The sequence below is a fragment of the Bos grunniens genome, chromosome 26 (assembly GCF_055505025.1).
Source record: "Bos grunniens cultivar Pamir isolate PY7600 chromosome 26, Bosgru_T2T1.0, whole genome shotgun sequence".
In the NCBI taxonomy this organism is placed as follows: domain Eukaryota; kingdom Metazoa; phylum Chordata; class Mammalia; order Artiodactyla; family Bovidae; genus Bos; species Bos grunniens.
Window position 1 is genome coordinate 34,069,251 of NC_141190.1, and position 25,745 is coordinate 34,094,995.

General features: G+C 39.0%; 1 protein-coding gene across 6 annotated transcripts in view; it reads left to right on the forward strand.

Annotated features, from left to right (window-relative positions):
* Positions 1 to 469: 469 nt before the first annotated feature.
* Positions 470 to 25,745, forward strand: part of NHLRC2 (NHL repeat containing 2) — a 62,084-nt gene continuing 36,808 nt past the window's right edge. For 5 of the 6 annotated variants that reach the window (XR_015155137.1, XR_015155138.1, XM_086377075.1 and 2 more), the window contains exons 1-5: positions 470 to 761; positions 1,290 to 1,514; positions 7,605 to 7,757; positions 21,880 to 22,335; positions 24,779 to 24,900. Coding sequence is in view for 4 of the 6 variants with exons in the window: in XM_086377075.1 (XP_086233201.1) it covers positions 470 to 761; positions 1,290 to 1,514; positions 7,605 to 7,757; positions 21,880 to 22,335; positions 24,779 to 24,900 (1,248 nt within the window). In the remaining 2 variants the exon portion in view is untranslated. The remainder of the gene's footprint in view (positions 762 to 1,289; positions 1,515 to 7,604; positions 7,758 to 21,879; positions 22,336 to 24,778; positions 24,901 to 25,745) is intronic. The other variant, XM_086377078.1, reaches the window with a different exon arrangement.

Consider the following 25,745-nt stretch of genomic DNA (forward strand, 5'->3'; position numbering starts at 1 on the left):
CCTAATGGAAATCATAGGTTTAACAGACTAATTTTAGAAGGAGCTTTGTAAAATCCTTATAAAGCTCCTGTCAATTCTTTTTCAGCTGGACAACTGTACAAATCACAAATCCAACCACAGTCCCTAGGCAACTGACTCAGCAGGTGTTCCAAACACTTAATGGCTACTTCAGCTTGCTAGTAACTCTAGTCACACCATAATCAAATGTGTGTGATTGGCAAAAGAAAAGTAATAGCCCTTATCCGTGACTCCAGGTCATTCAACAACTTCGGTTTCCTGGGTCAGTCCAGTGTCTTCCTCCAGCGGCAATGAACAAAGACTGCATAATGAACAAACAAAATTCAAGTATGTGAAGTTGTACCTGCACCGAGACCACCCACACGCCTAACTTCAGATCGCAGAGGTGATCTGCCTGCAAGTCATCAGCTTTCTTTCCCACCAGCCTCAAAAACCAAGGTTCACCTGCCTGATGACACCCACCGGCTCGACCTCCTGTTTGGGCATTAGAGACGGCAAGGCCAGTGGAGGGGGCCCTCATTCCCCTCCATTCCTCAGGGCTGGGAGTGAGGGAGCTGCCAACACAGCCCGCTCCGCAAAAGCCATCGGTGCCCCCACCCCGCCTCTTCTGAGGGCAGGCGCCCACCTGCCACCCTCACCACCCCCACCTCCCTGCGAGGAGCTCCAGCTGCGTCCGCTCCCCCCGGACACCCCTCGCCCGCCCGGTCCCCGTGTTCGCTCCTGCACTTTCACGGCACTGCTTGGTAATAAAACGCAGCGTTCATGTTTAAGCTAAGCCATTGGCTAGTCCCTCCCAACTTAAAAAAGCCTACTCCTTTACCTTTCATGTCGTGGCGGGAACAGCTTCCCGTGACCAACGCTGTGTCGAATCGGCTGTTCCCGGTCTAAAAGGGGAACTTTGAAAAGAAAAAAGTTTGGGCCCTTTAAGTTCTACAGATTTATTTTGTTTTATTTAAGTTCTAAAACCTGCTAATTTCCAAACTGAAGGGTGGGGAATTGTTCTCTTGGAGCTTCTAGAACGCCGGCCCAGTGGCCTTTTCCTTGTTGAATCTGGCGTTCCGAATGTCCAGGCTCCCCTGGGGCGAGAAGACTTAGGAGGGGCGGGGTAGGTTGGGAAGGTAGTTTAATTACGTGCCTGGGAATTGCCCCGATTTACACTTTAGCCTTTGAACAAACTGCCGTTAGCGTAGAGTGGGGCTGGTGGAAAGGGAGGCGAATGTGCGGTTTGGAAACCAAAGAACAATAAAGCGCTTCCTCTCTCTCCACCCGAGACCGTCCTGCGGGCTGGGCGGCCGCCCCTGGACCATCCGGAGAGAACATGGCGGCGCCCGGAGCCCGGAGCTGCAACCTCTCGGGCCTGCTCCCGGCTCAGACCTCGCTGGAGTACGCCCTGCTCGACGCCGTGACCCAGGAGGAGAAGGACGGCCTGGTCTACCAGTATCTGCAGAAGGTGGACGGCTGGGAACAGGACTTGTTGGTGCCCGAGTTTCCGGAAGGTGAGGGGCTGGCTTCGGGGTGGGGACCCCTCCGGAACCTCCCCTTTCTCGCGGACCGCGCCCTCCCCTGAAGCGGTGGGCGAGGCGGCTGTGCAGCCGAGCCGCGGAGAGACGCCTCGCCCAGCCGAGACTCTGTCCCCAGGCGGCAGCGAACTAGGGTTTGTGGAGGGCGGGAACCTGCATCTTCGTCTCTATCCTCCGTCTCTTCCCGGGCCTTGGGTTAACTCAGTACACCGAGTTAAAGTTTCGTGGCCCCCGTTGGCAGTGATTCCAATGTCCACGCCACCCTGTCCTTTCAGTCTGGTTGCCCATCATCATCATCATCTTTGTGCATCATCCAGGCTAAAGGTTACGGATCACTTGTGGGCCACAAAGAGTCCTAAACACAAAGTATTTGTTACTTAATCTTTGCAAACCACCGAGGTGGTCTTATTGCGTGGGTGCTTAGTCGCTCTGCCATGTCCATCTCTTTGCAACGTCATGGACTGCAGCCTGCCAGGCTACTCTGTCCATGGGGATTCTCCAGGCAAGAATACTGGAGTGGGCTGTCATGCCCTCCTCCAGGGGATCGTCCCAACACAGGGATCAAACACAGGTCTCCTGCATTGCAGGCGGATTCTGAGCCACCAGAGAATCCCGAGGTGGTCTTGTCAGCTCTGTTTTACAGTTGGGAAACTGAGGCACGGGAATAGAGTCGTTTGCCTAGGGCCTGGCAACTAAGAAATGCTGAAGTTGGATTATGCAGACACTGCCTCCCACATCGGGCCGGTTTCTTAACTGGGCCACACTCCTTTCAAAGTTGTGAAACTTGTCGTTTTAAAAACCTGAATCAATTATGGCCCATCTCCAGGTTTGAATCCTGTTGCTGTCAATGTTTGGAGCATGAGAGAACTGATATTCCCAGCAGTGCTATTTGTGAAGCTCATCTTGCTATGATAAACGAAACTGAATGTTACCTTCTTTGGTTGGGACTGGCATTGTTTTGCCTGGTGGTGTTGGTGTGTCTCCTGGCATGACACTGAAACCACATGTATAGTTAATTGGTTGGCTGTGGCAGGGTTCAGTGTCTCATGGGAGGTCTGTTGGAACCCTGCCCCTGATGACAGCCTCGTGTCTTTCCAAGCCTTTTGCTCTGGCCTTCAGAAGTGCTTATTTTTTTCTGTTATTAATCCTATACTGGACTTGAATTATTGTAGAATTCTGTCTAAAAAATTGGGTGCATTAGTGCTTATCCTATCCAAGAAACTTTAAAAGTTTATATACATGTTGTTGTTCGGATGCTAATTCTTGTCCAACTCTTTGTGACCCTATGAACTGCAGCGTGCTAGGCTTCCCTGTCCTTCACTATCTCCCGGAGTTTGCTCAGACTCATATCTGTTGAGTTGGTGATGCTATCTAACCATCTCATCCTCTGCCACCTGCTTCTCCTTTTGCCTTCAGTCTTTCCCAGCATCAGGGTCTTTTGTAACGAGTCAGCTTTTCGCATCAGATGGCCAAAGTATTGGAGCTTCAGCTTCAGTATCAGTCCTCCCAATGAATATTCAGGGTTGATTTCCTTTAGGACTGACTGGTTTGATCTCTTTGTAGTCCAAGGGTCTCTCAAGAGTCTTCTACAGCACCACAGTTCTGAAGCATCAATTCTCTCAGCCTTCTTAATGGTTCAGCTCTCACATCGAAAAACCATAGCTTTGACTGTACAGACCTTTGTTGGCAAAGTGATGTCTTTGCTTTTAATACACTGTCTAGGTTTGTCATAGCATTCCTTCCAGGGAGCCTGTATCTTTTAATTTCATGGCTTCAGTCACTCTCTGCAGTGATTTTGGAGCCCAAGGAAAGAAAAATCTGTCACTGCTTCCACTTTTCCCCCTTCTATTTGCCATGAAGTGATGGGCCTGGATGCCATGATGTTAGTTTTCTGAATGTTGAGTTTTAGGCCAACTTTTTCACTCTCCTCTTTCACCCTCATCAAGAGACTCTTTAATTCCTCTTCATTTTCTGCCTTTAGAGTGGTATCATCTGCATATCTGAGGTTGTTGGTACTTCTCCGAGCAATCTTGATTCCAGCTTGTGTTTCATCCAGCCCAGCATTTGAAAAGATGTACTCTGCATATAAGATACGTAAGCAGGATGAAAATATACAGTCTTGGCATACTCTTTTCCCAATTTTGAACCCATCAGTTGTGCCATATGAGGTTCTAACTGTTGCTTCTTGACCTGCATACAGGTTTCTCAGGAGATAGGTAAGGTGGTCTAGTATTCCCATCTCTTTAAGAATTTTCCACAGTTTGTTTTGATCCACATAGTCAAAGACATTCACATAGTCAATGAAGCAGAAGTACATGTATTTCTGGAATTCGCTTGCCTTCTCTACAATCCAGCAAGTGTTGGCAGTTTGATCTCTGGTTCCTCTGCCTTTTCTAAACCGTGTTTGTACATGTGGAAGTTCTTGGTTCATGTACGATTGTATGGTAGTTTGAACATTCTTTACCACTGCTCTTCTTTGGAATTGGAACGAAAACTGTTCTTTTCCAGTCCTGTGGCTACTACTGAGTTTCCACATTTGCTGACGTATTGAGTACAGCACTTCAACAGCATTGTCTTCTAGAATTTTAAGTGGCTCAGCTGGAATTCTATCACCTCTACTAGCTTTGTTTGTAGTAATGCATCCTAAGGCCCACTTGACTTCTCACTCCAAGATGTCTGGCTCTAGGTGAGTGACCACATCATCGTGGTTTTCCCAATGAACATGAACAGTAAGAAAAAACAAAAAGATTCGACACTGGAAGATGACAACCCACCCCCAACTTCCACTGCCCACAACCCCCGTCAGAAGGTGTCCACTATGCTACTAGGAAATAGCAGAGGGCAATTACTAATAGTTCCAGAAAGAATAAAGCGGCTGAGCCAAAGTGAAAACAGCACTCAGTTGTGGACCTGTATGGTGGTGGAAGTAAAGTCCGGTGCTGTAAAGAACAATATTGCGTAGGAACCTGGAGTGTTAGGCCCATGAATCAAGGTAAATTGGAAGTGGGCAAACTCCAGGAGATGGCAAGAGTGAATGAACATCAACATTTTAGGAATCAGTAAACTAAAATGGACCTGAATGGGTGAATTCAATTCAGATGACCATTATATCTGCCACTGTGGGCAAGAATCTTTTAGAAGAAATGGGGTAGCCCTCATAGTCAACAAGAGAGTCTGAAATGCAGTACTTGAGTGCAGTCTCAAAAACGACAGAATGATCTTGGCTTGTTTCCAAGGCAAACCATTCACCATCACAGTAATACAAATCTAGGCCCCAAACACTTATGCCAAAGAAGATGAAGTTGACTGATTCTATGAAGACCTACAAGACCTAGAAATAAAATTAAAAAAAGATGTCTTTTTCATTGTAAGGGATTGGAATGCAAAAGTAGGAAGTCAAGAGATACCTGGAGTAACAGATAAGTTTGGGTTTGGAATACAAAATGAATCAGGGCAAAGGCTAACAAACTTTTGTCAAGAGAACACAGCAATCATAGCAAACACCTTTTTCCAGCAACACAAGAGATGACTGTATGCATAGACATCACCAAGTTGTTAGTACCAAAATCAGCTATATATAGTACACTGTCATAAACCAGCATGCCAGCAGCTAGGATTTTGCCCAGTGCTTTTATTTTCTTGTTGGTATTTACCGTGAGTGTATTTTATTACCATGAGATTTGATCTCCATGACTCATACATAATATAATAACAAAATACTCAGTCTTTGTTTTTAACATAATTACTGAGGACAGATTATTGGATATGAGTTTTTTCTTGGTTTATCAATTATGGTAATAAAGAAGTCATAACTCTCTCAAAAACACTTTGTTTATTTCTTAAAAGAAACATGTTTTATGGGAAGCAGCATGGTATAAATGAAGGACTCGGACAGACCTGGAATTAAATCCCAGTTATTCCATTTGTTAGTTATAGGATCTTGAGCAGGTTGCTTAACTTCTCCAAGCCTTACTTTTCTCACTTATAAAATGGAACCAGTATTTGCTTTTCAGGTTTATTATGCAGTTTGGAAGTAATATATCTAAAGTTCTTACTTCATATGAGAGCTCAGTAAACGTTAACAGCTTTTAAAATTATATTCATTGTTATTTTTAATATAAAATGCATTATTATTATTAAGTCTGCTAAGCACCTAGCACAATAACTGACATATATAATAATACTTTCCCTACTTCCCTAATCTAAATCGCTTGATTATTTATAGAAAATATATTTGAGACTCATAAATATTTTAAAATTAGGAGATATGAAATACGCATTAATTAGTTTGGAGCTTTATATGGTCATTTGATCAGGTATATAATTAACACTTTAATGAAGTGGATAATTAAGACCTTACTGTACTCTGAGACCTCACTGTTGTGCTTAGTCTTTCAGTTGTGTTCAACTCTTTGCGACCCTGTGGACTGTAGCCCACCAGGCTCCTCTGTCCACGGGGATTCTCCAGACAAGAATATTGGAGTGGGTTGCCATGCCCTGCTCTACGGGATCTTCCCAACCCAGGAATCAAACCCAGGTCTCCCATGTTGCAGGCAGATTATTTACTGTCTGAGCTACCAGGGAAGCCAAAACCTCACTAGGTTGGACTATTGACAGAAATACTAGTTTGATTTGCAGGGTTGTTTTTTTTTTTTAGATTTTGTTTTGAGTAACTCCAGTTGCCGTTATTAGTTGTTAACTGTTATTATTCATTTGTTCCACCCAACTTTGGTTTTCAGTTTCTATAAACTATTTATTTCCAAGCTTCAAGGTATAATTAATGGTTTTAGTAGGTACATTTATTTACTTATAAGCAACAAACTCTTTATCTTTGTTTCTTAAATTGGTAACAGATGCTGCGCTTTTAATCTACTTTTGTTTGACAAAATTTTTCTTCATAGTATGTAGTTAAAGTTGTAAATCATGGTCTAGTAATTATAAATTCTGATTTATGAAATCACAGATTAATGAGATTTTATTTTCTTTCCTTTGGAGAGAAGGGAACATGGTCTTCATCGATATTAATATTGCTTTCATGAAATCTTTAACTGTGTTTTGCTTAACTTTTCATTTAAAATATTTTCATTTAAATGAAATGAAATAAAATATTTAAAATATTTTGTATTTAAGGTCTCATTTAAATCCAGAGCATTTTAGCTCTTTCTCTTATGAAATTGGCTTAGGTATTTTGTATGTTTATCCTTTGCCAACAAAGGTCTATATAGTCAAAGCTATGGTTTTCCAGTAGTCATGTACAGATATGATAGCTGAACCAAAAGAAAGCTTAGTGCTGAAGGATTGATGCTTTTGAACTGTGGTGTTGGAGAAGACTCTTGAGAGTCCCTGGACAACAAGGAGATCAAACCAGTCAATCCTAAAGGAAATCAACCCTGAATATTGATTGGAAGGACTGATGCTAAAGCTAAAGCTCCAATACTTTGATCACCTGATGCGAAGAGCCGACTCATTGGAAAAGACACTGATGTTAGGAGAGATAGAAGGCAGGAGAGGAGGAGAAGGGTACAACAAAGGATGAGACGTTTGGATGGCATCAGTGACTCAGTGGACAGGAGTTTGAGCAAACTCTGGGAGGTGCTGAAGGACAGGGAAGCCTGGTGTACTGCAGTCCGTCGGGTCACAAGGAGTCGGACGTGACTGAGGGACTGCACAACAGCGTGTTTATCCTTAAAGTTTAACACTAACACTGTTCCTTTTTGTTATTTATTCTATTCTTAAGGTGACTTTAATTTTCAATAGCTCATTTGTACCTAATCATGTACCTAAACCCTTTTAATATTGATTCTTCCTCCCTATATTTTACCTAAATATGTTGATCTTCCTTTCACACACAGACTAATATGCTATTTCTAAGAGAATTTAGTAGCTTTTTCTTACTATATTTGCAGACTGCCTCATAATAGTAGCTTTCTATGTATTAACTCCCCTCTTCCTTCCTGTCCCCCATCTTTTCTTACAAATAATAATGGTTCACATTTTAATGGAAAGTTTTAGATAAATTATCTTCATTGTTTCCTTTAATCATTATTTATTTTGTGTAAATTTCAGGATTAGAATGGCTGAATACGGAAGAACCTATTTCTGTCTATAAGGATCTATGTGGAAAAGTGGTCATCCTTGATTTCTTCACCTACTGCTGCATAAACTGTATTCACCTGTTGCCCGATCTTCATGCGTTAGAACACACATACTCTGATAAAGGTATCTGCTCTTTTTAGTTGGTTTCTAACAGACTGTCCTGGCATAGTCACTGGAGAGTGGCTGACTCATTTTGCTCATAGGAGAATGAACATTTGGCAAGACTGCAGTGATTCTGAAAGTAATTTCTAATCTTGAATTAAGGACTCCGTGTACCTTTTTGTGAAGAGTTAAGCTTAGTGATAATGGTTTGCCTTCCTAAAGAACCAGCGTTTAGTATGTGATTTTTCTTTAAAAATAAGGATATAGTTTACTTTTTTCATGATCAAGTATTTTAAAAATGTCATTTTGTACATCTGGACTTAACTAAATTTGTTCCATGAAAAAAAGAGAAAATAAAATGCATGACTAATTTTATACTCTTCTCACTATGATAAAAAGGTTTAAAGTTCTTTTTAGGAACTATCACTAGGCTTCCTTTAATTTCAAATGACCTAAAACTACTACTAATATTTTAGAAGGCAGAATATTATAACAGATACTTTTTCTTTGACCCTGCTTTATTTATTTATAAAGGTTAAGGCTTTCTAGAGCACACTAGGAAATCCTTTTTTATGGTATTACAAATTTTGAAATTTTAACAAGAGGTTATGCTTAGTCTTTTCTTTAAAACTTTGACATTTTTCAGATTTTGTTTCTTGTTTACTTCTTTCTATAAAAAGAGGACATGTGGAGTAAATGAAATAAAGGCTCCATTTGATTAGGCTTAAATTAATTGAAGCTGTCCTCTTTGCAGTCACTAAAAAGTAGACTGATCTTGTGAGAGTAAAAATGAGAATAGAGTATGCATGTACAAAAATGAAGGGTATCTTGAAACTTAGTTACAAAAAAAAAAGAAATGTTGAATAAAATCTTCAGTGCAAATGAAACTTCCAATGCTTTTAATTTGGAATGGACTATATTGGAATTGCCTGTTAACGAGATTTATCAAAAACTCAAATATTCCCAGTAATTAAATCATGTTTTTAAAAATTCATCCATATTTAAGAAATAAGAGTATTTCATTGCCTCCTAGGTTTTAGATGCTTGTGTGTCTTGTTCAAGTCCATGTAATAAATGCATTTATTGAGTATGTATTATGTGCAGGATACTCTAACCGCTAAGGAAATATATAACAAAGTTGAATTAAAGCAGTGGGGAAAGGAGTAACTCACTTTGCCTAAAAGCTTTGGAAGATGTTTCTCAGAGGAGACAATTAGGTTGAAACTTGAAAAATGAGCAGAAGTGTAGCTGAAAATGAAAATGGGGCAGGAGGGACACTCCTGGCTGAGGAAGCGACAGGTAAACAAGCAGGGAAGCGAAGAAGGACTAACGTTGAAGGAGGAAGACTTGGTTTACATTTTATATTTCTGTTTGAATTTTTGCCATATGAATGTATTACCTTTCTATAAAATGCTTTTATAAAGATGTTAAAAGAAAAAGATTAAGCATCTTAAAAATTATTTAAGTTAGATTTATAGCTAATATAAGAGGCAATTAATTCCCCTGATCCATTTAATCAAATTAGGAAATTTTACAATAAAACAATTAAACAGTGATACTCTATTCATATAGTCAAAGATTAGAAATGTCCATGAAATGCTTTACTTACAATCCTCCTTCTAGGAAATTGCAAACATTTTCATCTCTCTTAGATACCAAATGGAAGGAGTAGATTTGGGGAGTGAAAAATAGTTTACTGTGGCAAGACTTTAGGGGCTCCTTGGAAAAGTGAAAGAAAGGAAGGTAGATCAGGTTCAGACTCACTATGAAGAGCTTTGTGTAACATTCTTAATAGTTAATAGGCTTTTTCATCCATTGAAAATACAGATGTTTGAGGTGGTTTTTATTTGCATAATAGGAGAATGACAATATGATTTGTGTTTCAGGATGGTATTTACAGACTTGGTTAAAAATCCCAAAGTTAACCATTTCCTACTTCAGATCACTGCTAATAAACTCTTAGGTTAACTCAGTTGTTTAACCTCCATCTGAAGCAGATTCAGTGGCTTCTTAGAATGGATCCTTACAATCTCTTTACCAGTTTACTGAAAATATTTTAAAACACATTGTGACAAAAAATAACAATTTTTACATATAAATACACTTGTGAAAAGTAAAATACTTTGTAAGTGGTTTCAACATTGTAATTTCAGAGAAACAATACTTCAGTAATATGCTACTGTGTTAAAATTCTGGTAACTTAGGAAAAAAAAAAGATTTTTATATTGCTTCGAAGATAAGTTCAGTTCATATTCAGAAAAGCAGGCATAATCAGAATTATCATATGAAAGTTCAATAAGCTGGCACTAAATTAATTTGCTTTCTTGCTGCTAAGAGTCTTTTAAAAAATTTTTTTATTGGAATATAGTTGATTTACAATATTGTGTTAGTTTCAGGTATAGCAAGGTGAACAGCTGTACACACACACACACACACACACACACGTGTGTGTATATATATCCTTTTTCAGATTCTTTTCTCATATAGATTATGTTATTACAGAATATTGAGTAGACTTTACTGTGTTTTATAGTAGGTTCTTATTATTTTTTTACGTATATTAGTGTGTATATGTTAATTCTAGTCTAATTCATCACGCTGCTCTGTCTTATCTCAGTACTATCTGATATATTTATGAATGTATCTGCAGCCATGTTATTTATGTCCTTGAAGAGGCATTCAGCAGCCTGTTTTTATTTCATGGAATTTCAGTTTGTTTATCAGTAAGCCAGAAACGCTCAGCTGAGTGAGTAAGTGGATTTTAATTTAAAAACACTCTGAAAGAGGACCAATTTAATACTCCGTCTCCTTCCTCTTTAAAACAGCTTTTAGAATCAGGTTTGTAATTGTGACCAGTATCACTTTCACAGTAGCATACAAGAAATTATAAATGTCAAAGATCTAAAGCAAAAGTAAAGATACTTAATAGTAGTGAATGGTTCTGATATTCAAACAGTTTTTAAGAATGTAGCTGGGCCCTAAGCTTGTTATTAATTCGTAATGAGTTAGCATATATTTGTATTAAATTGACAGATACCTCTGGATTTTTTTCCCTTTTCTCCTTGAGGGTTTCTAATTTTTTTTTTAACCTCTTTATACTGGCTATGTTAATAGTATATTTTTATATAACATGCAAATTTAGCACAGTGGCTATCTGAAGAAAAGCACTGATTTTATAAGAAAACATCTAGTAGGAAAATTTGGCATACTTTTAAATGTGCTTACTAGGTGAATGTTAATATATAATTAAATCAGACTCTAGAAGTCTAAATTCCACAATACTTCTGAGTAACCACTGGTATTCGCATTATGTAGTATGTGCTATTTTTCTGTTGCATACTTTGTTAAAAATTAGAATATATTTCTGATTTTACAGTGAAAGTAAACTTTTAAAAAAATTTTATTTATTTTTAGCTGAAGGATAATTGCTTTACAATATTGTGTTGGTTTTTGCCATACATCAACATGAGTCAGCCATAGTTATACATATGTGCCCTCCCTCTTAAATTTCCCTCCCACCTCCCACCCCACTCCTCTAGGTTGTCACAGAGCACCAGTTTGAGCTCCCTAGGTCACAGAACGAATCCCCAATGCCTGCCTGTTTTACATATGGTACTATATATATGTCCATGCTGCTCTCTGCATTCGTCCCGCCCTCTCCTTCCCCCACTGTGTCCATAAGTCTGTTCTCTGTGTCTGCATCTCCATGGTTGGCCTGCAGATAGGTTCATCGGTACCATCATTCTAGATTCCATGTATATGTGTTAATAAACAAGATTTGCTTTTTTCTTTCTGACTTCTTTTTGTATAATAGGCTCTAGGTTCGTCCACCTCATTATAACCGACTCAAATGCATTCCTTTTTATAGCTGAGTGATATTCCGTTGTGTATATGTAACACAACCTCTTTATCCATTCATCTGTCAATCAACAGCTAGGTTGCTTTCATGTCCTAGCGTTGTAAATGTGTTGCAGTGAACATTGGGGTACATGTGTCTTTTTCAATTAAGTTCCCTCAGGGTAATGCCCAGTAGTGGGATTGCTGGGTCATATGGTAGTTTTATTCCTAGTTTTTAAAGGAATCTCCATACTGTTCTCCATAGTGGCTGTATCAATTTGCTTTCCTACCAACAGTGCAAGAGGGCTCCCTTTTCTCCACACTGCCTCCAGCATTTATTGTTTGTAGACTTTTTGATGATGGCTATTCTGACTGGTGTGAGGAGATAACTTCATTATAGTTTTGATATGCATTTCTCTAATAATGAGCAATGTTGAGCATCTTTTCATGTGTCTGTTAGCTGTCTTGAGAGTCCCTTGGACTGCAAGGAGATCAAACCAGTCAATCCTAAAGGAAATCAATCCTGAATAGTCATTGGAAGGACTGATGCTGAAGCTCCTGATACAAAAAGCTGACTCATTAGAAAAGACCCTGATGCTGGGCAGGGGGAAAAATTGAAGACAGGAGGAGAAGAGGGTGGCAGAGGATGAGATGGATGGCATCACTGACTCAATGGACATGAGTTTGAGCAAGCTCCAGGAGATGGTGAAGGACAGGGAAGCCTGGCGTGCTGCAGTCCGTGAGGTCACAAGGAGTCGGTTGGAATACCACCACACTGAAAAACAGCAAAGACAGAGTAGCCATCTGGGAAATGAAACTTTTAATGAGTCATTATTTGATGATTTTACTCTGTCAGGGTTCCCAAAACCACCCCCAGGTCAATTCTTTAGGAGGACTCCTAGGACTCAGCATGTAGTTGTACTCCTCGTGGCTACAATTTTTTACAACAAAAGAATACAAAGCAAAATCAGCCAAGGGAGAAGACACATGCGGCTGAATCCAGGGGAGACCAGGAGCAAGTTTCCAGAGTTGCCTCTTGATGGAATCACACAAGATGTGCTTAATTCCCCTAGCAAGGAGTTGTTAGGATAAGTTTGAGATGTTGCCAGCCAGGGAAGGTCATTAGAGACAGCTCCCGAGGTTTTTGTTGGGGGCTGGCCACAGAGGCATCTTCTGCCTGGCGCCGTGTACCAAAATTCCAGACTCCCAGAAGGAAAGCAAGTGTTCACCATAAACCATAGTGTTTGTACAAACAGTTTAGATCTTGTGTGCCACTCTTATCAGTTCTGGGAATGATGGGGACACTGTCAAAATCCAGGCAAGGACCAGCCCTATAAGCAGACCTTTGAAAGAATAGCAGTGGGGCCTGGTGTGTTAACTCTTTTTTGTACACACTTCATATTTTCTTTTTGCAGCAGCCTATATGTTTATTATTCTTTGTTCCTAAAGTATGATAAAAAATATTGGCCAATTTATGGTAAACTTTCAGAGTGTTTAATGTGGCCACAGAGAAATGTCAGTTTTTGAAATTTAAAAAACATTCAAATTTGCTTCTGGCTTCTGCTTTAATTTAGTAGTCCACGATTGTGATTTTTTTCCACCTCGTGTTTTCAGTGCTCTTGGTATAAAACCTAAAATCCTCTCTCTGCATACCTTTCTTGCTTTCCCTCAGGGTCTTCTAACCTGCCTTGTTTGCCTTCATCTTTTCTTGTGTATGCATTCTCAGTCGCTAAGTTGTGTCCGACTTTTTGCAACCTCGTGCCAGGCTCCTCTCCATGGAATTTCCCAGGCAAGAATACTGGAGTGCGTTGCTATTTCCTACTCCATTGGATCCTTTCTTGCCTAGTACTAAAGTCACACTTGTCTTTTAGATCTCAAGATGTGTCAGTTTAGTTTTTGTAACAGTAAAACTCCTCAATTATTTTTAGTTTTTTCATTGAACTAAGTTATTCTACTGCCTGTGATCAAACTTTACTGTCTGCTGTATATTATATATACATAATATATGAGGCTTTTCAGTGCAGTGGTAAAGAATCTGCCCACCAGTACAGGAGGCACAAGTGATATGGGTTTGATCCCTTGGTCAGGAAGATCCCCTGGAATAGGAAATGGCAGTATTTCCAAGAATAACTCCAGTATTCTTGCCTGGAAAGAGGAGCCTTGTGGAGTACAGTTCATGCGGTTGCAAAGAGTCAGACGTAGCTGAGCAACTGAACACACACACACACGTTATATATATATATATACTACTATATATAATTGTATCTATATGTCTATACATTTCACAAAAATAAGACCTTAAAAGTTTTTTTAAAGTCTTAACACATTATTGACTGCTTCTGCAAAAATTCCCCAGTTAATGATGTTAAAAACTTAACTTTATTACTAACATTTTAAAAGCTGTTACTCTTTATTTGGTTTCACCTTCCTTTTTTCCCTTTCTTCTTCCTCTCCCTCTCTTCTCACTTTCTTCCTTTTCCCTCTCTTCCTTTTCTTTCTTCCATATTTTATTTTAAATGCAGTAGTTTTGATCTGCTGCTGCTGCTGCTGCTAAGTCGCTTCAGTCGTGTCCCACTCTTCGAGACCCCATAGACGGCAGCCCACCAGGCTCCCCCGTCCCTGGGATTCTCCAGGCAAGAACACTGGAGTGGGTTGCCATTTCCTTCTCCGATGCATGAAAGTGAAAAGTGAAAGTGAAGTCGCTCAGTCGTGTCCGACTCTGTGCGACCCCATGGACTGCAGCCCACCAGGCTCTTCCGTCCATGGGATTTTCCAGGCAAGAGTACTGGAGTGGGGTGCCATTGCCTATGTGATGGCAAAAAATCCCAAAGGGAAGAGTCTTTTACATCCTGTTTTATTTTTTATGTATGATTAACAGAACAAGCGAAATATTTTAAGAAAAATCTCTGTATATGTACTTTAAGGTTGTTGACACTGAAAAAAATTAGATGCAGTTATTTGGCAGTTGTTTTTGTGTATAAATCAATATACATATCCTATTTTGTCAATATAATGTGGCTTATTGCACACATAAAAGTTTCTTTAGCATTTATACCCTGTCCATTCATTACCTACTTTGTACGATGCACTGTGCTGGTAAATAATAAAACAGTGTATGGTCCCTAAATAATTAATAGGAATTACAGTCTAACAAGGAGAAAAGTTAAATAACCACATAAATATTTTTATAATTTCGATTAGTGCTAAGAAGGAAATTACAGTAATCTGAAAGAATAGAAAGTTTTTTCTTTTTTAATGGAGTATATTTGCTCTACAATGCTGTGTTCGTTTCTTCTGTACAGTGAAGTGAATCAGCCATATATCCCCTCTGTCTTGGATCTCCTTTCCTGGACTCCCAAGCCCACCCATCTAGGTCATCACAGAATACCCAGCTGAGCCTCTGTGCTATCTATAGTAGCTAGGTATCTAGCTACTAGATACCTGCTATCTATCTATCTATCTTACTAGCTATCTATAGTATGGAGATTCCTTAAAAAGCTAAAAATAGAACTACCATATGACCCAGCAATCCCACTACTGAGCACATACCCTGAGAAAGCCGTAATTCAAAAGGACACATGTACCTCATAAAAACAAGAAAGCCTTTTTAAGAGTAAAAATGGAGCTTGAGATCTGAAAGACAGGTATGACTTTACTAGGTGAGAGCATTCCAGACATAGAGGCACTCTGTAACAAAGAAAGCCCTGGTTGCTACAGCACTCTGAGCTGGATGTGGAAGAATATGCTGAAGACAAGACGTGGTTTTTGTACGTAGAACAATGGAACGCCCATGGAGGGTTTTCTTCCAGAAGATGATGTGATCAGATTTGTGTTTTGTAAAGATCCGTTTGTCTCCTGGGTGGGTAACTGTTAATTAGTGAAGAAGAATGGATCTGTGACAAGGCTGTTGTGTTCCCCGTGAGACCTGACGATAGCTTGAAGTCGGTTTTAGGTAATGAGATCAATAGGACTTGATCATGGATTAACGATGGGTGATGATAGAGGGCTGGTTGGTTATGACACAGGTATTGTAGGTAGTTTTCTGGCTTGTGTAATTGGACAGATGGTGGTGCCGTTCTGTGACAGGAAATGGTGTAGAAAGGACAAGTTTGGAGGGATGTTCACGAGTTTAGTTTGAAGTACCTTTGAGACTTGCACTTCATTCTTCATCTGACTTCCGTTGTTTTTAAGAATGAAGATCTCAGTCCTTAACATGACTCAGGAGACTGTCTCTGTCTGTAGGTTTATTCTCGTTTTGTCCAGTGCTCCCGTTTGTTCTGTGTGTTGAGTCACTGACCTTCAGTCTCTCGCGTGTGTTGCTTTCTCTCCCAGGAATCTCCTTCATTGCTCTCTTAACATAGTTAACATCTTCTCATCTTTCAAATCTCACCCTTACTCATCACTTTTTTGAAGAAGTATTGGGGTATATTGACCAGAAGAAAAAAAATACATTTTTTGAAGTAATATAATATCATTTCAGTTGCTCAGTCGTGTCCGACTCTTTGCAACCCCATGGACTACAGCACGCCAGGCTTCCCTGTCCTTCACCCTCGCCCTGAGCTTGTTCAAACTCATGTCCTTTGAGTCGGTGGTGCCATCCAACCATCTCATATAATATAGATATGATATATAATATATATATAATATGTTTGGACTCAGCTCATGAATTCTTATTTGCTTTTATGAAGCGTCACTGTCGTTATTTATTTTGGTTTTCACAGTTGTCCTGTTTGACTGATAGGATCTCCTTCAAGCTGTTCTATCGACTGTGTCCCTTTGTCCTTAGTCATTCTCTGAGCACTTCTTGTCAATAACAAAATATTTCCAGGTTCGTCTTGTAGTTTCCCAGCCCCACCTCTGAATCAGCCATTTTTCCAAGGAGCCTCTGATTCCTTTTAGTATTGAATATTGAGAATGGTTTTGAGAAAATAAGATCTGGACACTAGTTGTGCTTGTTGCTACCGGGATGTCTTTGCTTCCAGTCCCTCTCAACTAAATTGAAAAACTATTTAAATTAGTTCCTCCCACTCCCCACCCCCCATAAGATTATGTTATTCATTTGAAGTGCAGCTAGATTCATTTGTTTTTATTTGTATTTTTAGCCCCCCTTCCCCCATTTTGGTTTGATACTGTTTGTTTTTTAAGTATGCAAAACTATGGGCTTCCCTGGTGGCTTAGACAGGAAAGAACCTGCCTGCAATGCAGGAGCCCCAAGTCAGGAAGATTCCTTGGAAAAGGGAATGGCTACCCGCTCCAGTATTCTTGCTTGGAGAACCCCATGGACAGAGGAGCCTGGGAGGCTACAGTCCATGGGGTCACAAAGAGTTGGACAGGACCGAGTGACTAACACTTTCACTACTTCGTGAAGAATTATAACTTGGTCTAAAAGTCAGAACCACACAGAAAATATAGTTCCATCCACCCATCTCTTCTGCTTATTCTTACCATCTCATTCTTTTTGTCCTGTTCTTTTTCTTTTTTAAATTTCTTTTTTTAATATTTTATATTAAGTGACATACCATTGACATTTTTGTGCACTTTACTTTTTATCATGTAAGTTTTCCTGGCAGTCACTCCATATAAATTTATAGAAAACTTCCCAGTTGTTTTTAATAGTGCATAGTAGTGTGTGCGTGTGCGTGTGTGTGTGCATGCGCATGTGCCATAATTTATTCAGCTGCCCTCCTGTCCTGTGTATTGACCCTTGTTATTCACTCGCTAAGTTGTGTCTGATTCTTTGCGACCAGGGGACTGCAGCACACCAGGCTGTTACATTGTTTCTAGTATTTAGCAGTCACAAACAGTGATCATCTTGTGGATGCATTTTTGTGCTGGTTAGTTAGTCTACCTGTAGCTGTTGCCTGTATGTCTGATGGTTCTACCCTGTCAGGAGGTCAGGTAGTTGGAAGGAAAGATGGATATGAAGGAGGGGAGAACAAGGGCAAACTACAACCTACATGCCTGAACTGGAGCCCATGTAAGCTTCCAGCTTAAGTAATGAGTTGACCAGCAGAATATGTTTGTTCACTTCATCATGCAGCTAACAGCTCAACCTGGCCCGGGAGTTGGACACGCCAAGGGAGGAGATCTGGCCAGAGCTGGTGCAGCTGCCAGGGGCCCCGCCGCTCCCCCACAGCCCTCCGGGTGAGCCCACAGACGAGGAGAGTGTGTACACTGGTGCCCTGCACCCGCCTTCCCACGGAGAGGATCGGGCTGCTGCTGCCTTTTAACCTTCCAGTTCCCTCTCGAAATATCTCGTGGTCCAGGATAACCCAGAACTCGACGGGGAAGAGACTACTGAAAGAGTTCCAACCCAGCTAAATCAGCAGAGTACAACCCAAGAGATGAAGAAGAATACAAACTCATGTGTTCCGACAGGATTAGAAAGACGCAACTAAAGAAAAACGGAAATAAAAGGGAAAGTGGGGAAACAGACTATTGATAGTTGTGTAGGTAATAAGTGGCAGTTAAGGGATACCATTTAAAGATGATAGACCAGATCATAAAAGCTTATAAAAATGGGAATTAATACTTTTATAATATGATAAAAAATATTAATAGAAAATAGCCACTGGAACAAAAATACAGACCTTCCTAAAACCCCCAAAAAATCTTAATAAAAAAAGGAAAATGGGCATACCAAATAGACACACTGTAACATAATGTACAGTAATTACAGAATAGAGAAATACAAAAGGTTTGATTGACAAACCACATCAATAATTGTGATTAAGGTTAACTTTCCTACTGAAAGAAAATACCCATCAGTTCCTATTTTCTGTTTTTCAGTTTTTTATATTTTTTTGTCAGGAGTGAATGTGTGAATGCTGAATTTTTTAAAAAAATTTGTCTCTCATGAATTTCTTGTTTATCTTTATTACTTACTTCTGATTTATTTTCTTTTCCTGGCCATGATTAGGAGCTTGATTAGTTCAGGCCTCTACCACCCCACCTCCCATCCCTCTTCTTCAGAGAGGGGAAGAGGCTGGAAATGGAGTTAATGATGGACCATGCCTCTGTGATGAAGCCTTTTTAAAATTTCCAAGGGTATAGAGCTCAAAGAACTTAAGTTGGGGAACACAGGAGGAGCTGGGGTAGTGGCAGGCTGGGCGCGCCCGTGGAAGCCCTGCACCCCTTCCCACATACCTCGCCTTGCATTCGCTCTTCCGTCTGGATGCTTGGCTGTATGTTTTATCATACTCTTGTACTATAAACCAGTAAAGCATAAATGTTTCTCTGAGTTCTGTTATTGTAGCAAATAATCCAAAGGAAGGGTCATGGAAATCTGATTTGTAGCCAAGTTGAACAGAAGTGTGGGTAGCTTGGGGACCTATGACTTGCTGTTGTCATCAGAAGTGGGAGGGCAGTCTTGTGAGTGACTGTCCCCGTGTTAGAATTGAGAACACCCAAAAGTTGTCGAAAACAGTTGCCTAGTGTGGGGGAAACACCCACCCATCTGGTGTCAGCAGTGTTGTAAGTGGTATTAGTGTAGGAGTAAAGGAGAAACATGCAAGAATAGTGGAGTTTTTCTGAAACAAAAGACAATTTTTTTGTTAATAATACCAGCTTTACTGTATTGTGGTTTAGAATGTAATCTTTATAATCCTTTCTTTGTGATCAGTATTTATAAATATCCCATGTACACTTGAGAGGAAAGTGTATTTTTTATTATCGGAGTGTGTCTGATTTATCAAGTTGCTTCCTTTATTGCTTGGGGGTATTGCTAGTTGTCTTGTCTTTATTTGTAAATGCTTCTCACATGAAAAAATTTCTTCCTTTGTTTAATGCTGTGAGGATTGACATCTGCCTTGTCAGATATATCCTACTGCTGCTGCTAAGTCGTTTCAGTCGTGTCCGACTCTGCGACCCCATAGACGGCAGCCCACCAGGCTCCCCTGTCCCTGGGATTCTCCAGGCAAGAATGCTGGAGTGGGCTGCCATTTCTTTCTCCAATGCATGCATGCATGCTAAGGTGCTTCAGTCGTGTCCGACTCTGCAAGCCCATGGACAGCAGCCCACCAGGCTCCTCTGTCCACGGGATTCTCTAGGCAAGAATACTGGAGTGGGTTGCCATTTCCTTCTCCCAGATATATCCTACTTACCAGAATTACACCCTTCTGTTCCTATCCTTTCATTTGCCCACATATGTTTTCCCATATTTTTATTTTTTGCTTTCTGGTTCACTTTGTTTTCGATGTGTCTCTGATGTATAGAAGGTGTCCGAATCTTTTTAATAGATGAATTAAACCCATTCACATTTATTTTTAAGTATTATTATGTATAGTTATGTGTTATTTTGTATATTAGGTTTTATTTGTTGTTTCTCAACATGATATGCTTTTTTCCTGTTTTACATTACTAATTTCTTTTGATACATAGAAAATGTTATATTTCTCTTTTATTGATTATCTTTGTACTTATAACTTAAAAAAATAATAATAGTGAACATTTGTTGAGGTTTTACAGTTTTACAGTGTACTAGGTACTATGCTGGAGAAGGCAATGGCACCCCACTCCAGTACTCTTGCCTGGAAAATCCCATGGATGGAGGAGCCTGGTAGGCTGCAGTCCATGAGGTTGCTAAGAGTCGGACACGACTGAGTGACTTCCCTTTCACTTTTCACTTTCATGCATTGGAGAAGGAAATGGCAGCCCACTCCAGTGTTCTTGCCTGGAGAATCCCAGGGACGGGGGAGCCTGGTGGGCTGCCGTCTATGGGGTCGCACAGAGTCGTACATGACTGAAGAGACTTAGCAGCAGCAGCAGCAGCAGATACTATGCTACATGTCTTATACAGATTATCTCTATATCCTCAAAGCTGACCTGTGAGGCAATTTACTGTCATTTTCCCATTTTACAAATAAAAAAACTGATACACAGAGAGATTTAGTGCCATGTCTGAGGTAACTCAGCAAGTAGTAAAGCCAGAATTTGACTTCAGGGAGCTTATTCTGTTTTTTAAAGAACTTTATTGCTGCGTATCTGACATACAGTGTATTGCAAGTGTGCAGGCCTTCCCACTCTTCTGCCTGGTTTTCCAGGCGCCACTCATCACCGTGTCTTTTTTTTCTGCAGCTGCTTTCAAGGCGTTTGTGGGTTTTTTTAATCTTTGGTTTTCAGAACTTAATGATGTGTGTAGGCATGATTTTCTTTCAGTTTCTCTTCCTTAAGGTGTACTAACCTTCTTGAATTCTGTGAATTTATATCTTTAATCACATTTTGGAAGTTCTGGTGTTATGTATTTTTTCTGCCCCAGTCTCTTGCTCCTCTCCTTCTAAGATTCCTGTTGCATGTATAATAGATCTGAAACTGTTCCACAGGCTCACTGGGGTCCATTCTCAGTGCAAAGCTGTGAAAGGGGAAACAAAATACAGCTGAAAACTCGCCCTCCTGTAACTTGCTTTTCCAAGTTCTGACCCCTCTCTAGCAGTCTACCTGCTTTTGTTTACTATTCTCAGTCGTCAGGCATGTGTTTGTGTATGTGCTTTGATTTGGAGTTACTAGTTGTAATGGAAGGATGGGCTGTCTGGTACTTAGACCTCCCAATTTGTGTGGTTTTATTTTTTCTTCATACTGGTTTGTATAGTTTTTAATGAATATGTTGGGAGATTCTAATTTACATGGCTGTTATTACCTCTATCACCTTGGTAGTCAATACTGAGTTTTTCTCTGAATCTAGCCTAACACTTCATACTTTTTTTTTTTTGTATTATTTTCTTGACATGCTGTATTGATTAGGTAAAAGAAATATATTGTTTTTAATTTTCAGCAGTTCTGCTGTCTATAATATGGTCTGTTCTAAGAGCTATACAGTAGGAATTTTAAATAAGTCAAGGACCTTATGGAAACATCTTGTTCCTGTTCATTCTGTTAATCTATGATGTAGTTAGATCAGAAAAATTTAAGAGGATAATGTGACAATCAGTACCAGCAGAAAGCAATCATAGTCTTTGTGAATTTTAAAGGAGCTTAAAATAGGTGGGAAAAGGTTACAAAATTTCAACATCTTTCTAATAAAATAAAAAATTATTTTAAAGCTTTAGATAAAGGACACAGGGTTTTAAACTTAAAGTTGCTACATGATTTTGATCATATGTGGTTTTTATGTAGTTATCAAGATTGAGTTTAGATTTAAATGTTAATTTTTTATTCATGAGTTTAAATACAGTTGAAGATACTAATTTAGTCCTATCTTTTATCTTTTTTATCTGTTTATACTTACCAATGACCCCAACCCTAATATATGGATGGTGATAGTCAAATTTTAATACTTAATAATGTTCAACTTTTAATTTTTGGCATTTAGATGGTCTTCTGATTGTTGGTGTTCACTCGGCCAAGTTTCCAAATGAAAAAGTCCTGGATAACATTAGGAGTGCTGTTCTTCGATACAACATCACCCACCCTGTGGTTAATGATGCAGATGCCAGCCTTTGGCAAGAACTAGAAGTTTCCTGCTGGCCAACTCTGATCATACTCGGACCCCGTGGAAACATGTTGTTTTCTTTGATTGGAGAAGGACATAAAGAGAAATTATTTTTATATACTTCAATAGCTTTAAAGTATTACAAAGACAGGGGACAGATCAGAGCTAATAAAATTGGAATAAAACTCTATAAAGATTCCTTGCCACCTTCACCATTGCTGTTTCCTGGCAAAATAACAGTGGACCATGTTTCTAATAGATTGGTAATAGCAGACACTGGACATCACAGAATTTTGGTCGTCTGGAAGAATGGACAAATTCAGTACAGCATTGGAGGTATAGTTTGCTGATTATGATATATAATGTATTTTACATTATATATGTAAAAATTATTCAGAGAAATGTGTTAAAATGGAAATTTATAAATAACTATAGAAGGGCAATATACATTGACTGTTAACTTCATCAGAAATTATTTTGTTAATTAATGTGGGGTATCTGAATTAATGTCTTCTCACTTCCTCAAAAACAACCAAAACTACCCCAAAAAATTCCGTTAGATCAAAAGGAGGAAATCTTTTGTATAATTTTCAAGTATATCTGTATATTCCATCTTTTTTCAAAAAACTGTCACTTTATTGTATCTTATGAAAATATTGTATACATTTTAGATTTGAGGCATTTCATATGGAAGTATTATATTTCCCTTTCCATCAAAATACAGCCATATCTTTTTTAAGACCAAGATTAAATAAACCCTAAGAACTTGAGACTTAGATTATAAAATAAATAACCTAGGGTTTGTATAACATTATACCTTTCTCTCCTTCCATAAGAACTTAAGCATACTTTTGAATCCATTGCCTTTGGTTATAGCAAAATAAAAGTATCATATAGGCGTAGGTCATTTTCTTCCGTATCTCCCTGGTCTGTATCTAAAAAGGGCTCTTACTGACATCTTATGTAATTAAGAATATCTACTAAGTACACTATTAATCCTGCTCACCCAGGCTGAAATGACATCCAACAACGTATTAGTCAAGGAGAAAAGTAATTCATCTCTTTGCAGTCTTGATTTAGTCACACATGCACTGTTAGTACATAAGGTAGGATGCAAATAAACTAATCATACCCTCAGCCCTGAGGCTGTTCTTATTATGCCAGGATAATATTCCCTTAGCTCTTGAAGGCATTTGTTGTTTCTGTTAGAGTATGTGTGTGTTCTGTTTATTTTGCTTTGGCAACTTTGTATTTTAATTTGTAACAGGCAGAGAATTGTTACTCAAAAACATGTGTTATAGCAAGTTACATTTAAATAATTAAAAGCTTTTTAATAGCTTCTAAAATTTTCAAAATAGTTTAGATGGATATCCTTTGTTAAACAGAGAAACCAGCAGCAAACTACCTTTTCCAAACATGTTTCTAGAAATACTGTTATCTTGTGATAAATTTAGTTATTCTGCAAGTTTTAAAAGAGAATTTTGTGGTCACATACACTCAGGAGATACTGATCAGATGTGCTTTAGAAGATTCTTGGTGGTGGTGGTCTCATTCTACTAGATCTTTTACTCTGCTAATGTGGCTCAAGAATAAATGGGTTAATAGTACACAGTACTCTCCAGTCTGAAGTGACCACGGTACTCTCCCTTTTTTTTCCCCTCAGAGAGTTCTCATCATCAACAATAATAGTGTTATTAATAATAACAAACAAAATATGCCTGGCATTATTCTGAGCACTTTACCTGTATTAATGTACACAGTGCTATAAGTTAGGTATATTATTAGTTTCGTTTTACAGAAGAGAAACTTTTGTAAACTTTTGTCACACAGAACTTGCCTACATCAGCAGCTAACTAGAGCTGGGGTTTAAACCAAGTCTGTTAAGTTGGGATTCATGGGCTATTAAGAAATGCTTGAATGATCCTCATGACCTGTGAACCCCTTGAAACTGTTGGTGACATTTAATGCTGCTGCTGCTAAGGCACTTCAGTCATGTCCGACTCTGCGACCCCCGTAGACAGCAGCCCACGAGGCTCCTCTGTCCCTGGGATTCTCCAGGCAAGAACACTGGATTGGGTTGCCATTTCCTTTTCCAATGCATGAAAGTGACAGGTGAAAGCGAAGTCGCTCAGTCGTGCCCGACTCTTAGTAACCCCATGGACTGTAGCCTACCAGGCTCCTCCATCCATGAGATTCTCCAGGCAAGAGTACTGGAGTGGGGTGCCATTTCCTTCTCCAGACATTTAATGGGCATGTGTATTTTTGTAAGGGAAGGGCTCATACTTTTCATTGTTATCATCAAAGGAGTTTATCTTCCAAAATTGTTAAAAATCCTTCATCTAGATGCTGAAAGATTTAAATTATTTTTAATTCTTTGTAGTCTAGGTAATAGATGCCTTTTTTTAATTTTTTTTTAAACTTTACATAATTGTATTAGTTTTGCCAAATATCAAAATGAATCCACCACAGGTATACATGTGTTTTGAATTAATTTCTTCTGATACAAACTACTAAAGTGTTCTAGTAACCATTATCTAGTAAGTCCTTTCACTTGCAAAACTTATTGCTGAGAAAAACAGGTATCTTGGGAAACAGGTTAGTTTTTAGGTTGTTGTTGTTCAGTGGCTCAGTCATGTCTGACTCTTTCCGACCCCATGGACTGCAGAAGTATCATATTAAAATCCCAGCTTTAAATATAAGTTTTTGTTTGGGGGTTTTTGTTTGCTTGTTTTACTTTGAGATAAGAAAAATTTTCTTTTATGGTTATTTTGTCTTTTAGGACCTAACCCTGGAAGAAAAGATGGAATCTTTTCAGAGTCAAGTTTCAACTCACCACAAGGTGTAGCCATAATGAATAATATCATATATGTGGCAGATACAGAAAATCACCTTATAAGAAAGGTAATTTTCCATTTTAAATAAAGTTTTAATACTTCTAATCAGAAAAACATATATACTTGCTAAATAAATATTTGAAATGAGAGGGTGTTGCTTAAATATTTCAGATCATCCTTTTCTTAGAGGTACTTGCTTTAACTTTATTCTTATGTAACTTGTTTTTCTGTGTGTCAGCATATTGTCACAGAGGGCAAATCAAGTCCTTTTTTTAATCCTTTATTTCAAACTCATGTGCCTGATCACCATAAGGCTCCCCAATTTGAAATATTTTCTTAATCAGTTTGTAAAGTGATGCTTTGTCCCTTTTCAGTTAAATTTTCTCAAATCTAGGAAAAAAGCAAACACTCCTGCCTCCCTTCAGCTCTTATGTTTTCTCTGGGAATATTTATGTGTCAATTAGACTTAAATATTTTTGTAGTCTCATTATAGTAGTAATATATGATCTCGTTTTTTTTAAATGATGTAATACTTAAAGATTTAAAAAGTCCCCTGTGATCTATTTGGGCTCCCTAGTGGACTCCAGCGTTCTTGCCTAGAGAATCCAGGGACGGGGAAGCCTGGTGGGCTGCCATTGATGGGGTCGCACAGAGTCGGACACAACTGAAGCGACTTAGCAGCAGCAGCAGCAGTGATAACCAACCATTGTTAAAATTTGTGTCTTCAGAAATTTTCTACTCATATGCAAACTAATTTTGTCTTTAGAGAATCTTCTTTTTTAAACAAATGGAATCATAATGAATATACATAATTTTTGCCTTCCTCTTTAACTTTTTTTTCCCATATTAGTCATATGAATATGACTGTGCAGTATTACCTAGTTATTTTAAGCATTTCTTACTGATGAGTAT